Source organism: Fonsecaea pedrosoi (assembly GCF_000835455.1).
Source record: "Fonsecaea pedrosoi CBS 271.37 unplaced genomic scaffold supercont1.3, whole genome shotgun sequence".
NCBI lineage: Eukaryota > Fungi > Ascomycota > Eurotiomycetes > Chaetothyriales > Herpotrichiellaceae > Fonsecaea > Fonsecaea pedrosoi.
The window spans coordinates 2,312,109-2,335,956 of NW_013550613.1; the positions used below are offsets into that span (position 1 = coordinate 2,312,109).

A 23,848-nucleotide genomic window follows, 5' to 3' on the forward strand; every position below is an offset into this window, starting at 1 on the left:
GTTGTTGTTGTTGTTGTTGTTGTTGTTGTTGTTGTTGTTGTTGTTGTTGTTGTTGTTGTTGTTGTTGTTGTTGTTGTTGTTGTTGTTGTTGTTGTTCTTTTCCCCCTCCTCCTCCTCCCCCTTCTTTCCTGTCTTCCCCTCCCCCTTCTTCTTTGTTGTTATCTTCCCCACCACCAACCTCCCTCCCCGGCCTCCCACTCCTGATCCACGGCCTGCGAACCCAAAATTCGTCGCGGATGATGTCGACGTGGCTCGTGACCACTGTGGCCTTTTTCCTCGCCTTGCGCAATCTCTCAGCTTGGGTTTTGGAGAGGGCGGGTTCGGGGACCGCGGATTGTTGAGTGTCTTCGTCGTCGTCGTCCTCATGCTCGTGGTCCTGCTCTCGGTCCAGTTCCCGGTCTCGCTGGTCCTCTTGTTTCTCTTCCTGTCCCTGCTTCTGCTTCTGCTCCCGCTGTCGCTGTCGCTGGCCCCCTCCCCTTCCTCTACCCTTCTGATGAGACCCTGGAAGGTCCTCGACTCGATACTCGCGAAACACGACGCTCCCCTTCCTGTACATCTCGGGCTCGTTGTTGTAGTTGATGCCAAAGCGCGACCACAGGATCTCGTTCTTGTCGCTGGCCAGGGTGCCCTTGAGAAGCTCCTCGGCCGCGGTGTGGGTCATGCCGCCCTGCTGGACCAGGCCCCAGAAGGTCGTGTTGTAGAGGTTGTTGATGTGGCCTGACTTGTCCAGTCAGTATGTACATACGTATGACATAAGAAAAAAAACGGGGAGACAGGTTGACTAATTTTGGTTGGAACCAAAAAAAAAAGAGAGCGATGGTAAAGAGAATGGAACAATCGAGGGAGAGAGAGAAGGAAAGGGGTGTTTGTATGAGTCTGATCTTACAATCAACCTGCCTCCAACTCAGATAATCCCTCAGATTGGCCCAGGAGGGATAACAGACAGCCCGACCATCAAATGTAGGTAACATGTCCATCGTCAGCTTCTTCCGTGCTATCGCACCGTCACCAGCATCGTCCCCTTGGAGTTCATCATCACCAAAAAACAAATCCCACCCGGCCACATACGCGGCCGTGAAGGTGCTGACGACCGTGGACACGAGCTTGTCCCGCCGCCGCTCAAACAGCGTCGCGGCGCGGTCAAACACGAAGCTGAACTCGTCCGAGACGCCGTACGCGACGGCGATTTCGGGCATCGACGCCACGACGTAGCTGGCCGCGTGGTTCATGAGGCGCAGCGCGCGCGGGTCGTTGGGTTTGCGGAAGTCGTAGAAGGTGGAGAGTCTGGCTCGACAGATGGGTTGGTTAATTTTGCCAGGAGGGGAGAGTTTGAGGGAGGGAGGGATTTTTGGGAGGGATTGAGAGAGAGAGAGAGAGAGAGAGAGAGAGAGAGAGAGAGAGAGAGAGCCTCCTCCAACAAAGAAAAAGAGGGCCAGACACGAAACAAAAGAGAATATACAAGATCTCGTAGAGGGATCCCGGAAGCATTTGGTCTGTAAAAGGACGAGACGGGTTTGACTCCAATGCTGATGTTGATGTTGATGTTGATATTTTTCCATCCTTATTCTTTCCCTCCCATCCACCAACCATCATCCCAACAGCCGCAGACAAACAGACAGAGACAGAGAAAGAGAGACAACACATACTTATGAAACCCCCGCCCATCGATCCTCACCACGATCCACGTGTTGGGCAACAACGTCTCCTCGCGTTCGAAGCTACGCACGTATTCATACCTAGACCGAGAAACGAGAATCCCATCAATTAGCCCATGACACGATAGCCAGACGTCACAGCGCGGGGGTGGGACAAACTTTGAATTGGCCATTGGAGAATAAGAAGAGACAAAAGGCGCATCGGTTCAGCACGTTCAGCATTATCGACTTGAACAGCAAGAAGAGAGAGGAATTAGGTAAAAATCCGAAACGGGAAAGAAATACGGTTCATGGTGGAGTGAGTGAGTGAGTCGTGTTTAAAGACTATAGAATGAGTCACTGGCATATAATGCGACCCCCTCAAAGAACCGGCTTGACCAACTTCAATACTAAAGTGATATGCGAATCATGTATAAAAGGCCTCCTCTTCATGCCTCGTATGCCTGCTCTGCCTATTCATCCTCATCCCTTTCCTCGCCCACCTCTTCTGCCTCACTTAACCGCTCACTGCTCTCACTAATCTCGCTAGCGGTCAGATCCTCCTTCAGCCCCTTCTTGTTCTTGCGCATAAAGCTCCAGTTGCTCAGACTACTTCTGCTCGTTTTCTTGTCCTCGGCGCTGGGCGTTGTCGATGTGCTTTCCAAACTCCTCCCCAGGTGTTCGCTTGACCCTTGCTCCTCTTCGTTTTCGCCGTTGGGAACAGGTGCTTCCTTTCGGGAGAACAAGCTACCCTTGTCTTTCCAGCTGCCAAATTTATTGCTGCTTGCCTTGCGCGTGATCTTGGAGATAAACGTCGGCTTCGCTGGTGTGTTCTCAAGGGACAACTGAGCGCTGGCCCCGGATTGTGTTCGATCGAGCGTCTCAGACTCGAGGGTAGACACAGTTGCCGCGATGGAGTTGGTGTCCTTGGACTTTCGAGACTCCGGGGGCGAGGCGGCTTCCATGTCGTTGACCCTCTCCTTTGACTCTTTCGCTTTGTTCTTGTCCTTGTCTTTGGATTTCTCGCTGCGCCTGCCGAACAGTGTCGTGAATGACGGAGCCGCCGGATTCAGCTTTGGAGTCGAGGACTGCTGCGAGGATGCTGGCCGGGTGCCAATGGGCGCCTGTAGAGGACGTGTTGGTTTGCGATCTGGCTCGACAACTTCCTCGTCTGCATGTGGAAGCGAGAGATTGCTGGTCGATCCGTACACGATCGAAGGCCGCCGTGAGTGCGAACGAGAAAATGAATGGAGCGAACCCCAGTCTGGGGCCAACGGACTATTTCGCAGCACCGATTTGTCGTTCCACGCACGAAACTGACTTTCCATCGACGGCCGTGGCAGTTTGTCAAAAGAGTAGGTGGACGACGGCCTTGGGGAGGAAGTCTCGCCTCGAAGTCCTGGATCGAAGGATGCAGACCTCATGGCGAACGGGTCGTAGTTCGCCGAAGCTGCAGCCGACTTTCCAAAGCCGCCTAATCCAAAGGCACGCCGAGTCGCCGCAAAGCGAGAAACTGAAGGCTCTTTTTCCTCCTGAGCGCTGCTGCTGTTTAAAAGGGCCGATCCTGGAAATGCCCAGTTTCCGCCATAGCTTAGTCGCCTTTTGGTTTCTAGTCGCGGATCAAAATCTTCCACATTCCTTGGAAATGACTGACTCTGGCTCGGTTTGAGAGATCCGAGAGCGGGTGGTTGATCAGCTAGAGTCTTGCCTCGCTGACGATTCAGCCCAAACATGGATGACATTGACGTGTACTTGGGTTTCTTGGGTTGCTGAACCACCTCATCTTCTTCTGGTGCGTCGTCCGACTTTTTTCCGGAATTTGAAGACTTCTCATCACCTTCCGCAGGCGCAGAAATTTGTAAAGGACTGGAGAACGACCTGCCAGACGAGGAGCCAACACTAGGAGATTCTGTCCGGCCGCTATCAGCATGCAGTATGGGCGACCCTATCGTGGGAAAGGGAGTCATTCCTGTCTCGGGTTTTTCTTTCCGCCGCGGAATTTCGGTGTCGGGAAGCTCGTCGGCAGACTCGTCACCGAGCAGATCAGCTGGCAAGAGTGAGTCTGCGCGAGGACTCATGGGGATCGAGGATATGGCGTCAAGGTCGTCGTGAGTTGAGGCTGTCGTCTCTACAGGCATCGCCAGTGTCATCCCATTCTGCGGGTTGAAATAACTTGGAACAGCTGCTGTGGGAGATGAGGTGGGAGCAGAGGTATACTGCAATCCCGCCGGGAAAGGTTCCGGTCCAGCAAACGGGCCTCGCGGCGACGAGATACTGCTCCCCAACGAGCCTGCCGGTCTCGCTCGTCGCATGGGCCTCATGCCACGACGGATGGCATCCAGATCCAACGGCGCAATAGGCGCGAATGCCATGGAATTTGCCCGTCTTGCCTCGAGTTGATTGATTTGTTCCCTGGTATAGTTGACTTGCTGATTGGCCAATTGAAGGTCGTTCCATAGCCGGGTGAAGGTTTGCTGCAAGCCTTCGTATCTTGCCCGCCATCTCATATCGCGCTCACGGTCGAGACGGTCGGCTTCTCTAGATTCTTCCGTCTCCTCGTCCACGTTCTGCAATTGGCGTTCCTCTTCCAGCGCTTTGATCTGCAGTGCTTTCTCCTTGTTGTCATCCTCCAGCATGGCGACCTCCTTTTGTTCCTCTTCGATTTTCCTGCGCATTTCTCGGAGCTCAGACTGAGTCCTGCGTTCAATTGCAGCTTTCTGTTTCTCAATGCCCGCAATTTCCTCCTTCATGGCAGCGGTGGCCTCCTCCCACCTCGAAATGTCGTCCTTCCTCTTCCTGCGCTGGTTTTCCTTTTGCTGCAACAAGCGTTCTTTCTTGGTCTTTTCGTTTTGAGCCGTGCGACTGAGTGTCTCTGCCTTGTGGACCTGCTTACGCAGGTCGCTGCTGGCTTCATCCCGCTCTTTGAGACTCTGTTTCAACTCATCACGCCGCGCTTCCAGTTCCTTCAAAGCAGCTTCAAATTCTCTGTCCTCCTCCTGTATCTGAGCCTCAACAGCCTCAATGTCTTGTTGAACTTTTTGGAACCGCTGTGACAATTCCGCGAGATCACCGTCCACCTCTTCGTCTTCAACTCTCGATCCTGCATCTTGAGCCTGTGCATCAGTGCCATGACCAGCTGGGGAAGGTCTACGACCGGTGGTCCCTCTTCTACCCATGGGCTGTCCTCCGCTAAGATCGCGAGTCATGGAGGGCGCAGCTAAAGGGGTGGCAGTGGGAGCATTTCGCACCGACACCCCTCTCACCGCGGGGACTGATTCGGGAGCCTCCTTGCCCGCTGGTAGATGAGGCGTGCGCACATGAAAAGGGGCGCTCGGAGTCTGGAAGGTGCCAGTACTGACACAGAAGACGCGAAGGGCGTATTTGGTCCCAGGGCGAAGGCCAGATATGATAGCACCCATCTCACTCTTCTTGGTGGTCCCAATAAGGACGCCATTGAGCTCCACGTAGTGCTCTTGAATGGAAGAAGATGGTTCCGCATGTTTCCACGTCACATAGACTTCGGTTGGGGATATTTCTTCGAGGATGAGGAGTGGAGTGGGGGGAATGTCCAGGCCGAGTTTCTCTACCAGAATCTCGTTCGGTGTGGTGAGGACCTGATACGCGCGCCATAGCAGCCTACAGGATTAGCGGTGATCGCGGCAAAAGATCAAAGCAAGGCCTACCATGAGAAAGCCCAGATGACGGCGAGCAGCAAAAGTAGAGCCATGCGACCTTTGACGTTAATTTGAGGGGCAAGCAGTTGGTAGGCGTGAGAAGCCCAATCTAATGGCTCCTGGTGCCATTTAGATGAGTCCATCCACAAGGTAGGGATGGCAGGCATGCGCTCGACAGATATAGGCAAGAATATATCCTATAAATTACGGAAAGCCATGTAATTAAGTTTGAAATGAGTGGACGAGCGGAGAAGTCGGCGACAGCCACAGCGACTTGTCGACGCCCGCAAACTCTGGGGTGGTGCAAAAGCCTCGGCGGCATCACGTGAGAAACTACAGGCACAAGTACAAGATACACTTGTGGCTTCATCCTTCTCTCACCTCTACTCACCTTTCAAATCGCCCTGCGATCGACCGTCCCATTGGTCCTACATCTCTGCTGCGTGTGGTTCTACTACACCAGGATCTAAAACTAACGACACTTGGTGAGGACCTCTTTGGATCTTCAGAATCGGCTTCTGGCTATTTGTGCCATCCTTCTTGGGCCCCCCCCTGGGGATTTCCCTCATAGAGTACACAAAAACGGTGCCGAATCCGAGTTCTAGGCTGCTTGCTGCGAGATACTCTCTCGCCTCCATCGTCCTTTTATATTTTTCGAGCGTGATGCATTTCCTTGCACGACTATGATCAAGTAGAAAGGATACAACGGGTGAACTGCGGGCTGAGGCTGAGGCGAATGGTTACACCAGATGAGCACATGCTGAAGCCGATTGAGTCCGTGGCGCAGAGCAATACGTCTTCAAAACACATAATGATAACAATCGAACGATACATCGCTACCTACCGCGATCTCAGTTTGGTCTTTTCAAAGATTCGTGGAGAGTCCCAGCTCTCAAACATCAACGGGTACACACACGTGAAACATGATCCTTTTTCCACTGCCTCAAAACGCATCGCGACATCGCCCGTCGTCCAGTCTCTTGATGTCCACTGTGTTCAAACAGCGCTTGACATGTCCAGATCACAGGCAAAAGCTGCCTTCCTCCGTTACCGCAGTCACTGCAACACATTCCTCTACTAGCCGTCTGTATATTATTAAGCTTGCACGGCTTGGTGAGTACGAGTCGTGGACGAGCCGGATAAGGGATCGGAGTAGTCCGTAATCCTGGCCATTTTGATCATCGGAGTGATTCACGGAGAAATATTACCTAGGTTAGTACATTGTGGAATAGAAGGGGGTGATATGTGTAGAATAGGGAAGTACAATTGTATTCTTTGTGACTACGGAGAGTGTTAAGACATCAAGACATATATCTATGTGTAATACTCGTACGTACGTCTTGGCGCCAAGCCCTGGCATCGTGCCATTGCGACTCCTCTCCGTAGATACCTTGCCGTCCGCACCTCTTATCCTCAGGCTACTACTTGTACCACTATACTATTCTCCCCGTGCATTTATACTTGCATTTATTCATTTAGCTCCAAATGACGTTCCTGCATGCCCTAGACCGTGCTTGGCTCGTGGCCTTGCTTACCGGTATCGGACAAGTCCATCGCATAGGCGCCGACCAGTAAGGCTCCACCATGGCGAGCCTTGGCTGGTAAACAACGAGCCGAATATCCTTTCTTCAGTGGATATTCCCAATGGTTCCTATTCCTGGATCTCGTTTGGGACAAGTATACTCGGTACAAGTAGTCTTGAGGGACGTATGGTCCCGCGTTTCTCCTGGGTTTTCGGTACAGCCGTCCACGGACTTTGGCCGGACCGTAGCGGATTGCGACATTGTCGAGATAATGCGAGAGCTGGGGACGGATGAATTCAAGCAGTAAAACGGACTGAGAGGAACTTAGACGGGTTTTCGAGCCTGGAAAAAGGTATTTAAGAAGGTGAGCACAACCTGATGTGACGATGACTGGCTCCTTTCCGACCTTCAGGCACGAACCAGCCTCGTCAGTCAGTGTTCGATCTCACTTGACTCCACACGACTCAAAATACGCACCCTTGACCAGCTGCAAGCCAATCACTTAGTCACTAGTCGCAATCGCAAGTATGCTGTCGGCTGTGCTTGTCGCCGGATTGGCTGTCGCGGCTGCGGCTTCTCCTGTCATCCCCTCGTTTCACAGTCTCTACTCACGGCAAGATGTCCAAAGCCCGTACAACGCGTCCCTGCCAAACATTACCATCTTCGCCACGGGAGGAACCATCGCCAGTCTGGCTAACAGCAACACAGAGACGGTGGTTGAGACCGTCGGGCTAGGTGTACAAGAGCTTGTTGCTGCCGTGCCCGAGATTCTCAACTACTCCAACATCCAAGGCTATCAGGTATCGAACGTGCCTAGCAGTACCTTGAATCAGACCGTTTTGCTCAAGCTGGCCCCTCTCGTCATCAGGGAACTCGCCAAAGACAATGTCACGGGTGTCGTCATCACACATGGCTCAGATACTCTGGAAGAGACCGCCTACTTCTTGTCCTTGGTCGTCAACTCGACAAAGCCGGTCGTGGTCGTGGGCGCTATGAGACCAGCCACGGCGTTGAGTGCCGATGGCCCTTTGAATCTTCTACAAGCTGTCAGTCTAGCTTCTTCACCCAGTGCAAGAGGCCGTGGCGTTATGATCACTTTGAATGAGTAAGTTTCAAACATGTCTCCTTTTGGGTGGCAGAGGGTGTTTCTTCCCCTTCATTCGCCCATTCTTGGTGGCAATTGCCAAACTCCTTCCATTCTTGTCGCTAACGCTTGCTGCACATAGCCGTATCGGAAGCGCAACTTATACGAGCAAATACAACGCCAACGCACTCGACACCTTCCACAGTACAGAACCAGGCCAGCTTGGATTCTTCATCAACCAATTGCCCTATTTCTACTACCAGCCAGCTCTACCTATCGGGAGAAGGATCTTTGACATCTCGGGTACCGACTTGTTGCCTCAGATCGATATCATTATTTCCCATCAAGACATGGATGCGAAACTGTTCAACTCGACCGTGCAAAACGGCGCAAAGGGCATCGTGGTTGCGGGCACCGGTGCGGGCGGCGTGACAAGACCGGGCCTCGCGGTGGCCGAAGCCGTCTTTAACGCCACCGGAACTCCCATTGTCGCCAGTCATCGAACACCTGACGGCTTCGTGCCATTCGATCCAGACAATGCATTCCTGATCCCCAGCGGATTTTTGAATCCGTGGAAAGCGAGGATCTTGCTGCAATTGGCCGTCAATGCGGGATACGATTATGATGAGATTGTCGAACTCTTCGGTCTGGGCCAACCTGCGTCTTGAAACAAAAGGTTGGAAAGAGAGTGACGTGAGGCTATACGAGGATGTATACCTGAAGTATAGATCCTTGATCGTTATACCCGAAAGGAGATCTAGCTCCGAGATTATCTCTGGGTGCTATCGTGAGGGGCAACAAACAAGTAATATATATTGTACATAGTGTCTTTTGAAGAAAAAGGAAAAAAGCCAGTCATTTGTGATTATTGAGGCACGTCTCGGTCTCCCTCTCTCTGTCTGGCGTCAGGCGTCAGGCTCCTCTCGACTCTCCTTTCCACTAGTTCCAGACCTTCAGTGAAGAAAGAGGACTTCGAATTCACCATGGACAAACGAAAGCGGATCCATGGGTCTCACTATATCCTAGGTATACTTGGCCCGAATGTTCGGAATTACCGAACCACTTACCTAGTATTTTATGCATCGGCCACATCCTTCGAGACGCCAGAAAGCCCTTTTGGCTTGGGTCGGGACATGCCGGTATGTATCGGTGGTCACACACGGTGTTTTTTTCTAAGAAGGAAGAAAGGAATACGTATGACTGACTCAGAGCTTTGCGGGCGAGGATCGACATCTTTCTTCTACATGCTTCAGAAGACTTCTTTTGCGTAGAACCAGCGAAATTATACTAGGAGACACAGTAGGGGGATCGGATCAGCGGACCAGAACCGGATGGTTGGCACGGATTGTCGTGATATGTTCGCCCATTGTCACTATTGATTGAGAGCTATGCACAAAACCCCTAGGAATGACTGCTGATATAGACGTTCTATCCGCCCAGGTCGAGCTCCCCCGAACCGCTCCCGCAGAATCTGGTCCCCCGTATTGTCCTGCCACCCACCGGCTGAGTCCCTTGAGGGTATCTGATCACATTACTCCGTAAAGCCGTTCGTATGCCCTCATACACCATTGATAATGCCATTTGTATGCCCTTTCCCAGTGTCCGAGTCGCCCTACGACAGGTCCACATCGCCATCGGCATCCGCCTCCTTGTCACCGCCTCCATCGTCTGGACCGAACACGTCCTCCATTGTGCCCAAGCCCTCGTCGTCTTCGTCCCCTTCCTTGTCATCCATTTGCATGAGATCTTCTGGCTCGGGTCGCTCTTCTTCCTCTGGTTGATCAACGCTTTCCTCGCCGTCACTGTCCCATTCATCTTTCAAACCCCAGCCAACACCAGTGAGGCAGTATTTTTCATGAGGGAGTCGAACCCCTCCTATCATGGGCCCGGCCTTCTCACCATCCCTCGTTTGAGCCTGTAGTGATATTCGATTCCTCTCGTCGGCTAGTTGTTTGAGAAACTCCTTTGGTAGACTTCCCTGGAACTGGTGACCCATTCTCGACCCTATTGACATGCGCAGAGCAGCCAGGCTTATGTCCCCTTCTTCGCCTTTGTTCTGATTCTGCTTTGCGCCCCGACCTTTAGTCTGAGCACCTCCGTCGGCTTGGTCGTAGGCTTCGTTTTGAATGTGTAAGGCGTCACTCAGGACAGAACTGGTGTATCGGTAGGCAAAATCCATCAGTTGGAGGGGAACGCGTTGCTGATATGCTGCGATGCCGTGGGAAACAAGGAGGAGATGGATCAGGCGGTGATCTCGTGGTCTGTTTGAACTTCCATCGTCTTGTAGTGAGGTTAAGGGTTGTGAGAGGAGTGCTTCCACTTGAGGTTGTGCTGTTGCTTGGGAGGCCTGCACGGTTTGAGGCGCCTGTGAGGAGGGTTCTGCAGGGGGAGTGAGAGGACCAGGAGGGTTTGCGGGCGAGCTCATCTTGGTGGACAACTGAGAGGTACAGGAGAGAAGATGTTTGGGGGATTATTGGGCAGCTGTACAGGGAAGCAACAGCACCATAATAAGAGAATAAAATGTGAAAGGCGGTGTAATATCTTCTTGACTCCCTTGGGTTCTTTCTGAGAGTGTGGGCAAGGCGCAGGGAGATGCAATTGATATGAATCGCTACGGTCGCTTGTCGCGGACAGGAAAATCTGGGGAAAATAGAGTTGATCAGCAAATTTCCTAAAGTGGACTAGTGCCGTTCCCGACAAAAATGCTGTCATGCATCATGCTGAATGACCCGATTTCCTCATCCTCTTCCCCATCCTTCATATGTCACCCCCATCCGACTTCTTCTCGTTCTTTCCACCCTTTGTTTCTCTCCTTTTGCCTTGATGTCTTCTTAGAAATCCTCTGTATAACACCCTCTGATGCTTCTGGACTGCAAATTGTGAAAAGAACATTGTCTTTTTTTGGCGTTGTCGAGCATTCCCCATTTCCCGTTCCGAGCTTCCCCCCATCAGGCTCCCAACCGTCATGCGCTGATTCCGGAGACTTCATATCTTCGTCATATCACTCACACCTAACACCTAAGCCAACCTCTCAAAGTTGTCTACGTCTCTCACGATGCAGTATGTTCGGAGTCTGGGAAGCGGTGTCTCCAAGACATGGAACTCCATCAATCCGGCAACTTTGTCCGGAGCCATCGATGTTATTGTGATTGAACAGCCTGACGGTTCTCTTGCCTGTTCCCCTTTCCATGTCCGCTTTGGCAAGTTCTCTTTACTGCGGCCTTCGGACAAGAAGGTCGAATTCAAAGTGAATGGAGTCGCTCAACCGTACGCCATGAAACTCGGGGATGGAGGTGAAGCCTTCTTTGTCTTTGAGACCTCGAGTGAAATTCCCGAAGGGTTACAGACGTCTCCTTTAATATCTCCCGCCAGCAGTCCCCCTATAAATGCCTCAGACAGACCTCCCTCTCCTGGTCTTTCCGAACCCTCCTACTTGGACATCACAGAGGTTGCAAAGGGTCGCAACACCCCTCCAATCTCAAGTTCAGCTCCTGTTCCTATACTGAGACGAGAGGGGACGAACATGAGCGAAGAAATCGATCTTGGTACCGTACACACAGATCCAACTGGAACGCCTCTATCCGATACGACTATCACCGCTCCTGCTTCCCTTGGGCGAGCAGCCTCGGAAGAAGTCCTTCCCATCGCTACTCGACAGGAATTGGATTCAGTTAGTGAGGCTTTTCACAACAACGGCATCCCTCCTTCTCCCAAGTTTGGGCTGGATGGGACCACTACTCCCAAAGCCTCCGCAAGTCCTCCCGCTCTGAGACCGAAACAAGCCTATGACCGAGCATTGACCCTCTCCAAGAAACTCTCTTCTTCCAATATCCGATCCCAAGTCACCGAGTCTGGAGACCTTATGCTTGACATGACAGGCTACAAGACAAGTGAACCTGAAGCTTTGCGAGCAGAAGCCGTGGCCCGGAAAATCCTCTCGGAAGAATTGGAGGGCAACTACGACATTGGGTCTTTGATTGGAACCGACGAGCACGGGAATTTGTGGATATATAGCAGCGAAGAAGCCCGAGATGCGGCCGCTCGAAAATGGGCGTCTCAGAGTCTCGAGTCAGCTACCTCGCTTTCATCGGACAACATCTCTGATCCCGGCTATCACAGCGACAGCGACCGCAGCGCGTCGCCACAGCTTACAGCGAAAATCTCTGGTCACCAGAGGGCACAGTCCGAAGAAATCCAGTCGTCTCGCACGTCAGGGGAACAGGCTCGAAACTTTGCGAAAACGCTCCGGCTGACAAGCGATCAATTGAAATCATTGAATCTGAAACGGGGCGAAAATCAAATGTCATTCACCGTTAATCGCGCTACATGTATAGCTTACATGTTTTACTGGACTTGTGATGTCCCAATTGTTATATCAGACATTGATGGCACAATCACCAAATCAGATGCATTGGGTCATCTGCTAAATATGGTCGGACGTGACTGGACGCACGTTGGTGTGGCGAAATTGTACTCGGATATTGTCGCCAATGGCTACAACATGTTCTACTTGACGAGTCGGTCTGTTGGACAAGCCGACACAACCCGAACCTATCTCAACGGTATCGTACAAGATGGCTGGAAACTTCCTCGCGGCCCGGTTATCATGAGCCCTGATCGTACGATTGCGGCATTACGGCGAGAAATCTACTTGCGGAAGCCCGAAGTTTTCAAAATGGCCTGTCTCCGAGATATCCTCAACTTGTTCCCCGGCAAGACCAACCCGTTCTATGCTGGGTTTGGCAATCGTTTCACGGATGCACTGAGTTATCGCAGTGTCAACATCCCTTCGACTCGAATCTTCACGATCAACACCAATGCAGAAGTGTCACTCGATTTGTTAACACTGAACAAATACCGGAGCAGCTATGTGTCGATGCGAGAGCTGGTTGACCATTTCTTCCCGCCCGTGTCGACTCTGGTTAGAGAAGGAGGAGAGGACTATACCGATTTTACCTACTGGCGAGATACGCCGCAGGACCTGGATGACTTTCAACCGACAGATTCAGAAGAGGAGGACGAAGAGGATGATGACTTGGATGACGAGGAAGACGAGGCAGAGGTGGCGTCGGACAACGAGATGGGCGACAGTTTCATGTCGAGGGAGAGCATGGACGACTCTGCACTGAGCGAGTCGATCCGAGAATCTATCGAAATGGACGACGCAGCGGAGATGCTCGAAGCGGCAAGGCTCGGCACAAGAGGCCGACGAGACGAAGACTTCACAGATGACTATCTGGAGGACATTCCCCATCGGTCGACGAGACAAAATACTATCTAGACCACGCCACCCATCATCTGGCTTGGCTAGGTTGGAGCGATATTGCATTGATGGAATTGAGGGCATCGGCAAGCGAAAGCTCATTTGTGCAAAAAACTTTCTGGATGAGGCTATTACGGGTGTAACGGGATATTCTGGTAGTCTTTACGAACGACGAGCACTCTGGCTGAAGAGTTCTTCAGATGTCTCATGGGAGTAACCAGAGCAAGGCATGAACCGTCGCGAAGACGAGTTCGACGACACTCGGCTAATAGAAGCATAGGCATCGCATCATGGCGTGAGGGATTTTGGAGCAGCTAAGCATAACGTTGGTCCATCCTGTGGACACATAAATCCTGGATCTATAATGGACAAGTGCTTTCTTAATATAAAAGTTGGTCAGCTGGTGAGTGCTAGCAGTGAGTGCTTCATCCAACAGGATCAGACGGTCCTCAGATCCTCGAGAGACGGTAGTACCAAGGCAGGCAAACACAAGGCAACAATAATTAATCAATAACCTTCTTGCCCTCGTTACGAAATCAATCTGAGACGCCGCGCACACCGGGATAGCTTGGGTGATAGGGTCTGGGCGGCATCTCAAAACACGGTTTGCGGGAAATTACTCAGGAGAGGCTGCGGTCTTGGGAGACCCCTTGGGACCTAGCCCTGACACACGCTCGGGGGCGATGAGGAGGATTTGTCCCCCTTTCTCTTGGTTCGGGGGCCAGTTCCTTGGACTTGTACCCGACATTATTGTTCACTTATGTACCAACAGTACGAAGTATGTGTATCTACGTGCATCAGAACATATCAAGGGCGCGCATGAACACGGAGAAAAAAGGGAACAAACGGGCGCATGAGGACGGGGCACCTCCATACATACAAACAAGTCTCCGTACTACGGAATAGTAAAGGGAGGAACCGCTTCCCCCTGATTTGATTTGGTTGTTTCAAGATTGAGTTTCGTCCCCGCGTTCCAGAGTTTGGAGGCCGGTGAGGGCGCAGGGTTGAGGCAGGGGGTTTGGTTGGTTGGCTGGTTGGTTGTTTGTCTAGAGAGCGGCTGGACTGCGCTGGCTGGTACTCTAACGAGGTTTACTCGTATGTATGCTAGTTCTTTCGCTCAATGCATCACTTCTTCTAATTCTCCCCACGGAACAAACACCACGAGTACGACATCCCATCTACAGGTCTACTCTCTCCCTTCCACAACAGAACCCAAAAGTCTCAACCACCGCGGCCGAAGTATTCCCGCACCGGGCGCAGCAGGGTAACAAAACAAAAGTAAACAAACAAATCAATCAGTCAATCAACCAGCCAGCCAGCCAGCCAGCCAGCCACCCCGACCAACCTCTCCACGCAACGGAATCTTGAAAAACCAACCGTGAAATAGAAGAAGAACAGCGCATCGAAGAAGACACAAACACCCAAGTCGAGGAGAAAAACAAGGAGAAGGAATAGAAAAGGGGGGGAAACCGGGGTCAAAGGAGAAGAGACGATGTGGCGGTCATTATTCAAGAGAGACAAATGCGTCAACCCGAACCCGGACGTCGATGTGTGCGAGAAATACGTGAGCCCGTTTCTGACGACGGGGGTGCCCTTGATCATCGGTCTATGGTATGTGTCTTGTCTTACTCGGTGTCACCATCACCCTGGTGTCAGTTATTCGAGCCCAAGGGGGGAGGGGAAAGAACCCAATTCAATGGGTATCCAATCTCTTGTGTTTTCCTTCCCTGGCATAGCATGTTTTCGCTAACCACAAACTTCCCAATAACAGCCTCTTCGCCGTCCTCGGTGTCATCCTCTTCATCGTCGTCCGTCGCAAACGCCGCCTCCAACACGCCCAAGAGGCCGAAAAGAACCGCGAGATCGACGACGACAACGGCGACCTGGAGCTGGTCGAGAACACCTACCCAAGGGATCAAGCTTATAAACATTTTGAGGCGCAGGACTCTGGAACAACAACGACGACGGGACAGGGACTGAGACCGCAAACGGAGAATCCCTTTGAGGCTGACGTCGAGAGAGGACGGAGTCGAGACGTGTCGCCCGTGGGACGGTAACACCTGGGCAGTAAAATGGGATGGTATTTTGCGCGTTTGGTGTTAGAAGAGGAACATGGCGCGGCGCCTTGGGTAACGTTTTGTCTCTCAGATGAAGTCCGAAAATCGAAACGAAAAATGGACAATGAATGAATGGCTTTTGCATGTTCATAATCATTTAGCGCTTGTTGGTAAGCTCGACGCCTGGGTATCATCAGTTTCTTGAGCAACCGCTCTCTTTCAGCATCCTTCACACCACCAATTCCACCTCGACAGCCACCACTGCAGCATTATCGCAGCACTATCACCGATCACTTCCTCCACTTTCACTCGGGTTTTCATACACGGTCATTCTAGCCTCCTGTACCATGATTTTCCTGCACTCAGGACTTGTTCCCCTTCTCAATCTCCGCAATGATCTCCTTCTCAATAGTCTCGGGTTTGGTGATGGAACCCCACCGATGGACGACTTTCCCGTCACGGCCGATGAGGAACTTTTCAAAGTTCCACTTGACACGCTTGAGGCCGAGGAGACCGGGTTTCTCGGACTTCATCCACTCCCAGACGGGCTCGGCCTTGTCACCGTTGACGTCAGTCTTGCCCAGCACGGGGAAGGTGACGCCGTAGTTGAGCTGGCAGAACTCCTGGATCTGGTCGTTGGACCCCGGGTCCTGCCCGCCAAACTGGTTGCATGGAAACCCAATGATAACAAACTGGTCGGGATATTTCTCTGAGATCTTCTTCCACAGCTCCTCGAGGCCCTTGAACTGCGGTGTGAAGCCACACTTGGAAGCCGTATTGACCGCCAACACCACTTTACCCTTGTGTTGCGCGAGCGGGTAGTCTTGGTTGGTTTTGTCCTTGGGAGTGAAGTCGAAGAAGGTCGTTGCGGAAGCCATGGCGGGCGCAGCGGAACCGTACGGAGGGGGTGATGACTGAGGAGGGGTGTTCGCAAAAGATCGGATTTGGTGCCACTTGCGGACGATGCCTGCGCTGTTCCTGCGACGGAGGATGCTGATGTGACGAGTCGAAACAGACGTAAACTGAGCGAGAGATGTTAAAATTAAGGGATGTTCCTTCGGAAGGGCGCTTCTTGTACTGGCAGTAAGAGGGAAATGAACAGGTTTGGAGCCGGCGTGTACAAGTATTTGGAATTGAAACGAGGTTGAGAACAGTTGCCGTGGACCTGGCATAAAACCGACAATTTCGTGACGGAGACTCTAACTAGAAATCGCAATTCGTCCTGGCTTTATGCAGAAATATGCGCACTAGACGTCAGCGGGGTCAAAGATTAGAAATAGGAAGGCCCGCGCGGATCGGGAGACTTGGAAGTGTTATGAGCCTTGCATGAAACCAGCACAAAACACGAAGGTCGAACCACTCATAGAGCCCGGATGTGTTGATGTGAAGCAATTGGCAGGGAGGTCGTGCAACATCCGAGGTTCAACAGCAAACGGGCTCGTGGTGGTGGCGCAATCGTGTCGTCAACTTCTGTGGAGTTTGGAAGAGCATGGAAGAGGCGAGGAGGATAGCCTGTATGCCAAGAGTAGCGGAACAATGATATTCCATAAACTATCACATGACGAATCACCGTCATAGACTAAGGCTGCCAGGGTTTCCAAATCGGGCCGATTCAGTCTCAAGTCTTTACCCATTCACTCTCCTGATACAAGCTCCCTCTCAATACGAGTACTCGGTATATGCCATTGCGCCCGCATACCAATACCATGTGGCGAGAACCCATTTCCGCTGCTGAACAGGTATCGGATAGAGGTACTTGACTGACAAGAGGTGAGAGGAGTATGGAGACTCCTTTGGCCGAACAACTCGAAAGGGAGACAAGGAGAGATACATATCTCCTCACAGCAGTCTGAGTCAGCTTCAGCCCAGACAAGCTGGACCAGGCTATGATGTTGTGACAAGTACTTGAACTTGATCAATCAGCTAGCCAGCCAGCCAGCCAGTCCGTTGGTCAATCCTATCACACACCCGCAGACACAATGCATACCTTTCCCCGAGAAATCCAGCGCACCACCCATTCTCCTCCGTTTTGGAACAACTGTTTCTCCGAGGCCAGGATATGCTGCTGATTCGCTCAATTCGGCTCAAAAAATGCGGGGTTTGGCATATATCGAGCCAAAGCATACACCTGGTAGGGTCGAGAGTTTAGAATTGACGACACAAAGTCCCTGAAGAATATGCCATGGCCATTTACAAGCGACGAGTCGTTGTCGTTGAGCAAACTATCATATAACGACTCTCTGGTCCTTGCGCTTTTCTGATCAATTCTGTTTTCCCTTTCTCGCATCACACTTTTGATTTGAGGATTACAAGTCCCGATCGGGAAATCGTCTACTTCCTCTCTTCGCCCAAGGCTACCATCGCGCACCCGTTTCTACTTCCGAGTTCCCAACACATTTAACAGTACTGACTGGCCTTTGCCGTTTTATCCAAGCGAGACATTGACAAACTCGGGGTTCAGATCCTCCGCAAGCTGTTCGAAGCGTTGGAGGCAAATTTGCCTGTCAGTTACTCTTCCTGACTCAGCTCCCTCAAGAAAAGATTACATACTCACAGCTTTTTGAAACCATCTAACACCTCGCAGCCTATCATCTTCCTGATAAGATTCGTCTTTCTCGGTGCAACAAGACCCCACCTCCACCTGCAAGCTCATCGTGGTGGGACATTTCTGGTGTGCAACCGATGCTCGCAAGTCAACGTCATTGTACAGCAGCGTAGCCACAGAAGCATACCTCAAGCATTGCCTCGCTCACCGGAGTTTGACTGTAAGTTGCATTGCTAGAACTCCATTTGACTCGTGTCGCTCAGGTCCACAGAGGACCTGCCCGACCACCAGCGATCAGTTTTTCGCCACCAGAGAAGCGAGGCTCCCTATTCAGGTGTGCCCAGAGCATACGACTAGATCGAGGAAGGGACAGGAGGTTCCACTTTCGCGATCCCGGAAACGATAGTGGGATCACCCTGTCTCGGTGGACGCTGCACTGAGTGCATATTATACCCACCTCGCAGTCCCTGGTAAGCACTATACCCCGGTCCGCAATCTAGCAAGCGGGTGTATGTAACCGTGCAAGGGCAGACACCACCACATCACAGTTCAGGACTCTATTCAGGTTAAGGTTTCCTTACCTCACACAGAATGTCTGGCGCCTTCACCATGCCGCACGCCCTCACAGGCGGGTCGGGATACAAGGCCAATCCCACGTACGACGAGTTCCTGCGCCGGCACAGCGGATTCTACCGACGTCACAGTGCGGCCTCCAACGCCATGGAGACGGACCGACGAGCCTCCCAGGCAGTTCTCGACGAACACGCCGCGGCGGCTGCGCAGGCAGTGCAGAACGTTGCAGCAACAGCAGCAGCCGATGGCGCACATCGCCGATCCAGCGTCGCGGTGGCCGAGGGAGGCGCCGCCACGGCTAACGCCAGAAAGGGCAGCGTGGCCGTCGCCAGCGACGTGACTCGAAAGGACAGTATATTTGGCCTCGAGGCGACCGGTGGGCGGAGAATGTCGGAGCAGCGCAGGCCAAGTACCTCCCTCGCCAGTGACTTGTACCACAAGATCAAGGGAGATCACAAGTGAAAGAAAGAGAGAATACCAGAAAGTCCCTGTGTTCAAGAGGATGGGACGATGACACAGTACGCTGGGTATTGACTACGAAACCGCTGTTTGTGAATTGGTTGTTTACTGGAGTTTTGTCTGCGTCTTCCCGAGTATTCATCTTCTATGCATTTGCCACCACGCCACCGACGCTATTCAATCACTCGTTTCCGTATCATGACCCCCGGCCCCGCAAGGTGTCTTCTCCGGACCTCAAACCTGGTTATTCAGCTGTGTCTTGCTTGGGATATACTGGGAGACATTGCTAGTACGAGGTGTTGTTGACAGACAGAGTCTGAGGAATCCTGGGTTCAGACACCCGGCTCGCTGGACTTGGTCAATGTACGCATTACTTAGTTAACTGGTCAATCAATCATATCGTCTCTACCAAATCGCCGTCGCAGTCGCAGTCGCAATCACAATTACGTTGTATCCCAAGGCTCCTGAATACTCCATACTAGCCTAGCAGGTACATAGTGCACATCACTGCCCCTTTTGTCCCTTTATCATTTGCCCTTTGTAGACAGACATGCAAGCGTTGAATCATCTTCATCTCGTTGGCTGATCCGGGAATCAACAACCCGAGAATCCGGGGAATTTGGAATTAGGGATTGACTACGACTGATGACTGATGACTGATGACTGAGGACTGAGGACTGAGGACTGAGGATTCGGGTAATATATCTGCCACCTTCTGCCTTTGCTTCTGGCCTTGCGTGCCTAAGGGCTTTGCTTCAAGTAGAAGTACTCGGTAGTGGAAACGTATATCCGCTTCACCACTAAATCCACGCATTCACCCCACCAGCCGTGCGTGCGTGCGTGCGTGCGTGCGTGCGTGCGTGCGTGCGTGCGTGCGTACGGGCGGGTCGACGAAAAAAAAAGTATGCTTGTACTAAATACCTGAAGTAAGGACTCCGGACTTCGTGGTGCTCGTACCTACTCGGTACCCCATCACCCTACTCGGTAAAGGTCCAAGCATTTTGTAGCGAGGACACAAATCAAGTCAAAAAGCATCCGATTCTCCACGATCGCCTTCTGACGCACGGTTGCTGACTGACTGACTGGTTGACTGATGGGTCCTCTACGGATTTCTCACACCGAGCAGGTAAGTGAAGTCCAAACCTTGACTGACGTCTACAACGTTCTGCCAGCTACACAACAACGCTGTACTATCTACCCACCCGTCCAAGGCTGTGCTTACATAGCTACGGCGTCTCTCTCGCCACTTAATCAGCTCATCACCTCGGCTTTCTGGGCGTATATACCTCCCGACGAACCTACCTGGAAAGTAGTGACAATCGACTTGCGGACACCGGTATGGTAGTGCATGACCCCAGCCGGCGCGGACGCCAAAGGTGGATCGGAACGGAACGAAACAACCAAGACTCAGACAAGATCGACAGGCCTGAAGACCTGAAGACCAGAATCCGTGCCGCTTTATGCTCTGCAAGTGAGAAGCGACAACATTGGAAAGACGAAGAGTTGACTAACACTGAAAAAGGGTCGAGGGTTGGAAGGTAAGAACCCACGAAAAAAGCTACGTGTGAGAGAGAGGCTTCGACTTGTGCATAAAATGGCAGGCAATCACGGTGAGATATAATATCATTGACCTTTTCAGCTCGCAATATGACTGCCACAACCATCAGCAACATCAACACCGAGACCGAACAAAAGAAGAGCAAGAAATCCCGCAGAGGGGGGGAAAATCCATGACAAGTGGGTGCGGCGCCCTGTCTGCACGGGCGCATCCCAATGAAGCTCCAAGTGCCATCTCAGACACTCCTATCCATTGATGCATTTCCAGACATCTCTTGTTTCCATGTCCCTTTCCCACACAGTCTGTCAGTCGACGCAGTCGAGTCACTTGTACTGTGCTGGCCACCCTCACTTCCAACAAGACCTTCCCACTGTTGTAGTTGCCTGTCGAGGGTGACCTGCAGCGCCACGAGAAGGCATGCTTGATCGATGCCATTTACACGGTCCAGCAAGTTGGAGGTCAAGCCACCTCCGTCCTCGTGTCTATAGTTGCTGTGCAGCTCCCACTATCCTAGCAATCGCTGACCGATCCTGTCGAAGGGTTTTGGTAGGCCGAAACAAAGGGCGTTGCTGACCTCAAAAGCATTTCCTATACGCCAACGCTGCAATAATGAAACGGAAGATAGTATTGCCTCCTTTTTGATGGATAGATATGCCTGTGTCTTGCAAACCTCACCGCCGAGGAAAATGTAACAAATGTCGAGCCGACACTGAAATATCCCGACTTGATCCGACCAATAGACCATTGCGTGAATTCCGCCTTGTACTGTGCCACCGAGATCGAAAGACAGGCGGCGGGGAATCCCAGCCAGAAAACTTTTTGATGGCGCCACATTACAGAACAAGTCGTTGAAGGTTTTTCTGAATCAAAATATCCTGCACGTCTTCCATGGTCTTCTTGAGAAGATTGGTGTCAGTTGCGTTGGTGAAATGAATATAGATTTCGCGGTTGGAGTTGCGGTTGATGGATCGGAACTTGTTGGCAAAGAACTGCTTGGCCGCTTCTTCGTCGGCATCTTTGCCAGTATAATCGGGGAAATGTGCCGAAAGTGGTGATATGGGTAGCTTCTCCCGGAAGAGATCGATTTTGTTGAGGAACAGGATAATGGGCTTGTCCTTGAACCATTCTCCATTGACCAATGATTCGAAGAGCATCAGAGCCTCGTGCATCTGGTTGGCATTCACGTCCTCCACCAGGCACTGGTCATATCCAGACAAGGCGGCCATGAAAAGCAGGCACTGAACACCTTCGAAGCAGTGAATCCATTTCTTACGTTCTGACCTTTGTCCTCCCACGTCCATCATGCGGAACGTCAGTTGTTGGAGCTCGAAGACGGTTTCAGTAATGCCAGTCGTTCTGAGTCTGGCATGGAGCATATCTTGATCGTTGGGTAGCCAGTCGGGTTCGAACATGCGATTGATGTTGTCAAAGTAAAAGGTCAGATTATCATGAAGCGCAAACTCGTGGCCTTTGGAAACGGCCTTTTGTACACCAGCGTCCTTCCACAGCGCAATCATGGCCTCTTTGACTCTCTTGTCGCGGAACGCCTCATGCGCATCGACGTCGGCATTGACATTTTCAAGGTATTCGGCATAAGCTTCGTTGGACTCGTCCGTGAATTCAATCCCCTCATCTTGCATGATCTCGTACAAGACGCGGAATGCGATAACGACATTGGAGAAAATGACGGCCTTGACCTGTACGCGCTCATCATCCTGGAATCCACTAGAATGGATAATGCGCATCTGCTTGATGATTGTCGATTTTCCCGATTCACCCGCACCTACACCCATGTCAGTTGACCATAGTAGAGACGACAAACCGATACCATGGTCGCATACCTAGCAGCAGGATCTTGACAGTCCGAGACTCTGTTCTTCTATCTGCACGTAACTGACGTTCAATCTTCGCGTTTTGTTGCGCGGCCTCCTTTTCCCGCGGATCTAATTTGGATCCGGTGCAGCCCATCGTGGCAACGCGTAGGTCGCCCGGTTCTCAGACGTGAAAGCGGTCGGGCTGATGGTCTGAGTGCAATATGGTCGAAAATGTCTCTTCCAATTGGTCGTGGCTAAATCATGCTCAGCCTGGAGAGGTTTATGGCGTGGAAGGAAGGGATCGGGATGAGCTCGGCGATACAAATTTGAAGGAGACGAGGCCCCTGATTCCCAAAAATGTCATGGTTAGCAACTAGATATGTTGAGTCCTGCCGCCCCAGGGCCTGGCAGATCAAAGGCCCCAATATCAGTTGAAACTCACCTCCAAGGACAGTAATAGCAATGAGATATCGACGATAGGAAGAATTCGACACAGCTGCCTCCGACGACTCTCCTATGTTTGCTCACAAAAGTGCAACCCTCGGTGGTCGCGGTGCAGATGAGGGTGATAATCAGATGGAGTATGGTAGAGGTGTTGGATGCGTCCAAGTGCAAAGTTGCACGGTGGAGGTGCAGGAGCTGGTGGTACGGCAGGTTTGGCTGAAGCGTGGGCGAAGAGAGTGGTGGAGAGAAAGCTTTGCAAGCTCCAGCAATTAGAATTGGAAGGACCTGATCGCTAAGGCTGTGAATGGACGGGGAGACACGGGGCGTGATTTCTACCCGTCCAGGAGGGAGCCGGTGCCAATGGTAGAAACCCTTTTAGAGGAGCCTAGAGAGACTCTGAAGGGGGCTAAGTAGCCTATGGGAGCCTGGAAGTGCACGCAAAAGGGTGTTGGGGGGGATGCAGATCGAAGATGGTGGCTGCTGAAGATGCCACAGCTTCCACAGTGGATCATAGGGGGGAATTGGAGAGGCACCCAAGAGGCATCGCTAAAGGCACGCTAGAGCCCCAATATGGTCTAGAAGGGCACTAGAGGAGACTTAGAACGATAGGCCTAACAGGGGCCGGCCATGCGCCAGCAGATTGAATAAGGGCAGGATCTACCCTTCTGGGGCTCCTTATGGCGCTCTTCTGGGCTCTAGCACGCCCCCCAACCCCCCTATTAGTACCTTTGTTGTACAAGTTCTCGTATGATTTGTAGAGCCTGGGGGGTCCCTACTCGTGGTTATACCCATGTGCATCATTTCAGGGGCCGCTCAACAGCACCACGCACTCACCACGTTTTTTCAGTGTTTCACAATCATCGGAAATCTTCTCATCTTGCCAATCCCTCGTACTACGCTTTCACCGTCGCCTGTGTCACCAACTCATTTGTTTCCTCGGGTACCCGGGATGCGAGGATACCGGTCGAGGCATGTACTGTAACACAGCTCGTCAACTGGCAGAAGCCCATGTAATGTATTTGTACTTGTTGGTGCAAGTGTCTGCGCACAGTACGAGGTAGAATTCAATGGTCTCCCGACAGTAAGAAGAGAGATTCTTAGGTCGCTAGCAGTATTTGTTGTGTGTGGCCTTTGGGCTGCAAGGCTAGAGACTCAACTGAATCGGGTTACCCTGATAGAGAGATCTGATCATGTACACTACGTACTGTACATAAGCGAAG

At 51.9% G+C, this 23,848-nt stretch overlaps 9 protein-coding genes across 9 annotated transcripts in view; 4 read left to right on the forward strand and 5 right to left on the reverse strand.

Annotated features, from left to right (window-relative positions):
* Positions 1 to 1,229, reverse strand: part of Z517_04751 (uncharacterized protein) — a gene marked incomplete at both ends in the record, with an annotated part of 2,032 nt that extends 803 nt beyond the window's left edge. The window contains 2 exons of the mRNA XM_013430079.1: positions 221 to 717; positions 887 to 1,229. Of these exons, the coding sequence (XP_013285533.1) occupies positions 221 to 717; positions 887 to 1,229 (840 nt within the window). The remainder of the gene's footprint in view (positions 1 to 220; positions 718 to 886) is intronic.
* An 878-nt stretch (positions 1,230 to 2,107) lies between these two features.
* On the reverse strand, positions 2,108 to 5,475 carry Z517_04752 (uncharacterized protein; the record flags this gene model as incomplete). The annotated part of the gene is made up of 2 exons (XM_013430080.1): positions 2,108 to 5,270; positions 5,318 to 5,475. 2 exons carry the CDS (start codon positions 5,473 to 5,475, stop codon positions 2,108 to 2,110), a joined length of 3,321 nt encoding a protein of 1,106 aa, XP_013285534.1.
* Positions 5,476 to 7,358: 1,883 nt separating this feature from the next.
* Z517_04753 (uncharacterized protein) lies at positions 7,359 to 8,583 on the forward strand (the record flags this gene model as incomplete). Its single annotated transcript, XM_013430081.1, has 2 exons — positions 7,359 to 7,936; positions 8,058 to 8,583. 2 exons carry the CDS (start codon positions 7,359 to 7,361, stop codon positions 8,581 to 8,583), a joined length of 1,104 nt encoding a protein of 367 aa, XP_013285535.1.
* Positions 8,584 to 9,527: 944 nt separating this feature from the next.
* Z517_04754 (uncharacterized protein) lies at positions 9,528 to 10,340 on the reverse strand (the record flags this gene model as incomplete). The annotated part of the gene is made up of 1 exon (XM_013430082.1): positions 9,528 to 10,340. The coding sequence occupies one exon, from the start codon at positions 10,338 to 10,340 to the stop codon at positions 9,528 to 9,530; it is 813 nt and encodes a 270-aa protein (XP_013285536.1).
* Positions 10,341 to 10,970: 630 nt separating this feature from the next.
* Z517_04755 (uncharacterized protein) lies at positions 10,971 to 13,196 on the forward strand (the record flags this gene model as incomplete). The annotated part of the gene is made up of 1 exon (XM_013430083.1): positions 10,971 to 13,196. The coding sequence occupies one exon, from the start codon at positions 10,971 to 10,973 to the stop codon at positions 13,194 to 13,196; it is 2,226 nt and encodes a 741-aa protein (XP_013285537.1).
* A 1,474-nt stretch (positions 13,197 to 14,670) lies between these two features.
* Z517_04756 (uncharacterized protein) lies at positions 14,671 to 15,235 on the forward strand (the record flags this gene model as incomplete). Its single annotated transcript, XM_013430084.1, has 2 exons — positions 14,671 to 14,789; positions 14,950 to 15,235. 2 exons carry the CDS (start codon positions 14,671 to 14,673, stop codon positions 15,233 to 15,235), a joined length of 405 nt encoding a protein of 134 aa, XP_013285538.1.
* Positions 15,236 to 15,597: 362 nt separating this feature from the next.
* Z517_04757 (uncharacterized protein) lies at positions 15,598 to 16,113 on the reverse strand (the record flags this gene model as incomplete). Its single annotated transcript, XM_013430085.1, has 1 exon — positions 15,598 to 16,113. The coding sequence occupies one exon, from the start codon at positions 16,111 to 16,113 to the stop codon at positions 15,598 to 15,600; it is 516 nt and encodes a 171-aa protein (XP_013285539.1).
* A 2,276-nt stretch (positions 16,114 to 18,389) lies between these two features.
* On the forward strand, positions 18,390 to 18,815 carry Z517_04758 (uncharacterized protein; the record flags this gene model as incomplete). Its single annotated transcript, XM_013430086.1, has 1 exon — positions 18,390 to 18,815. One exon carries the CDS (start codon positions 18,390 to 18,392, stop codon positions 18,813 to 18,815), a length of 426 nt encoding a protein of 141 aa, XP_013285540.1.
* A 2,388-nt stretch (positions 18,816 to 21,203) lies between these two features.
* Positions 21,204 to 22,338, reverse strand: Z517_04759 (uncharacterized protein; the record flags this gene model as incomplete). Its single annotated transcript, XM_013430087.1, has 2 exons — positions 21,204 to 22,153; positions 22,212 to 22,338. The coding sequence occupies 2 exons, from the start codon at positions 22,336 to 22,338 to the stop codon at positions 21,204 to 21,206; spliced, it is 1,077 nt and encodes a 358-aa protein (XP_013285541.1).
* Between the last annotated feature and the right edge of the window lie 1,510 nt (positions 22,339 to 23,848).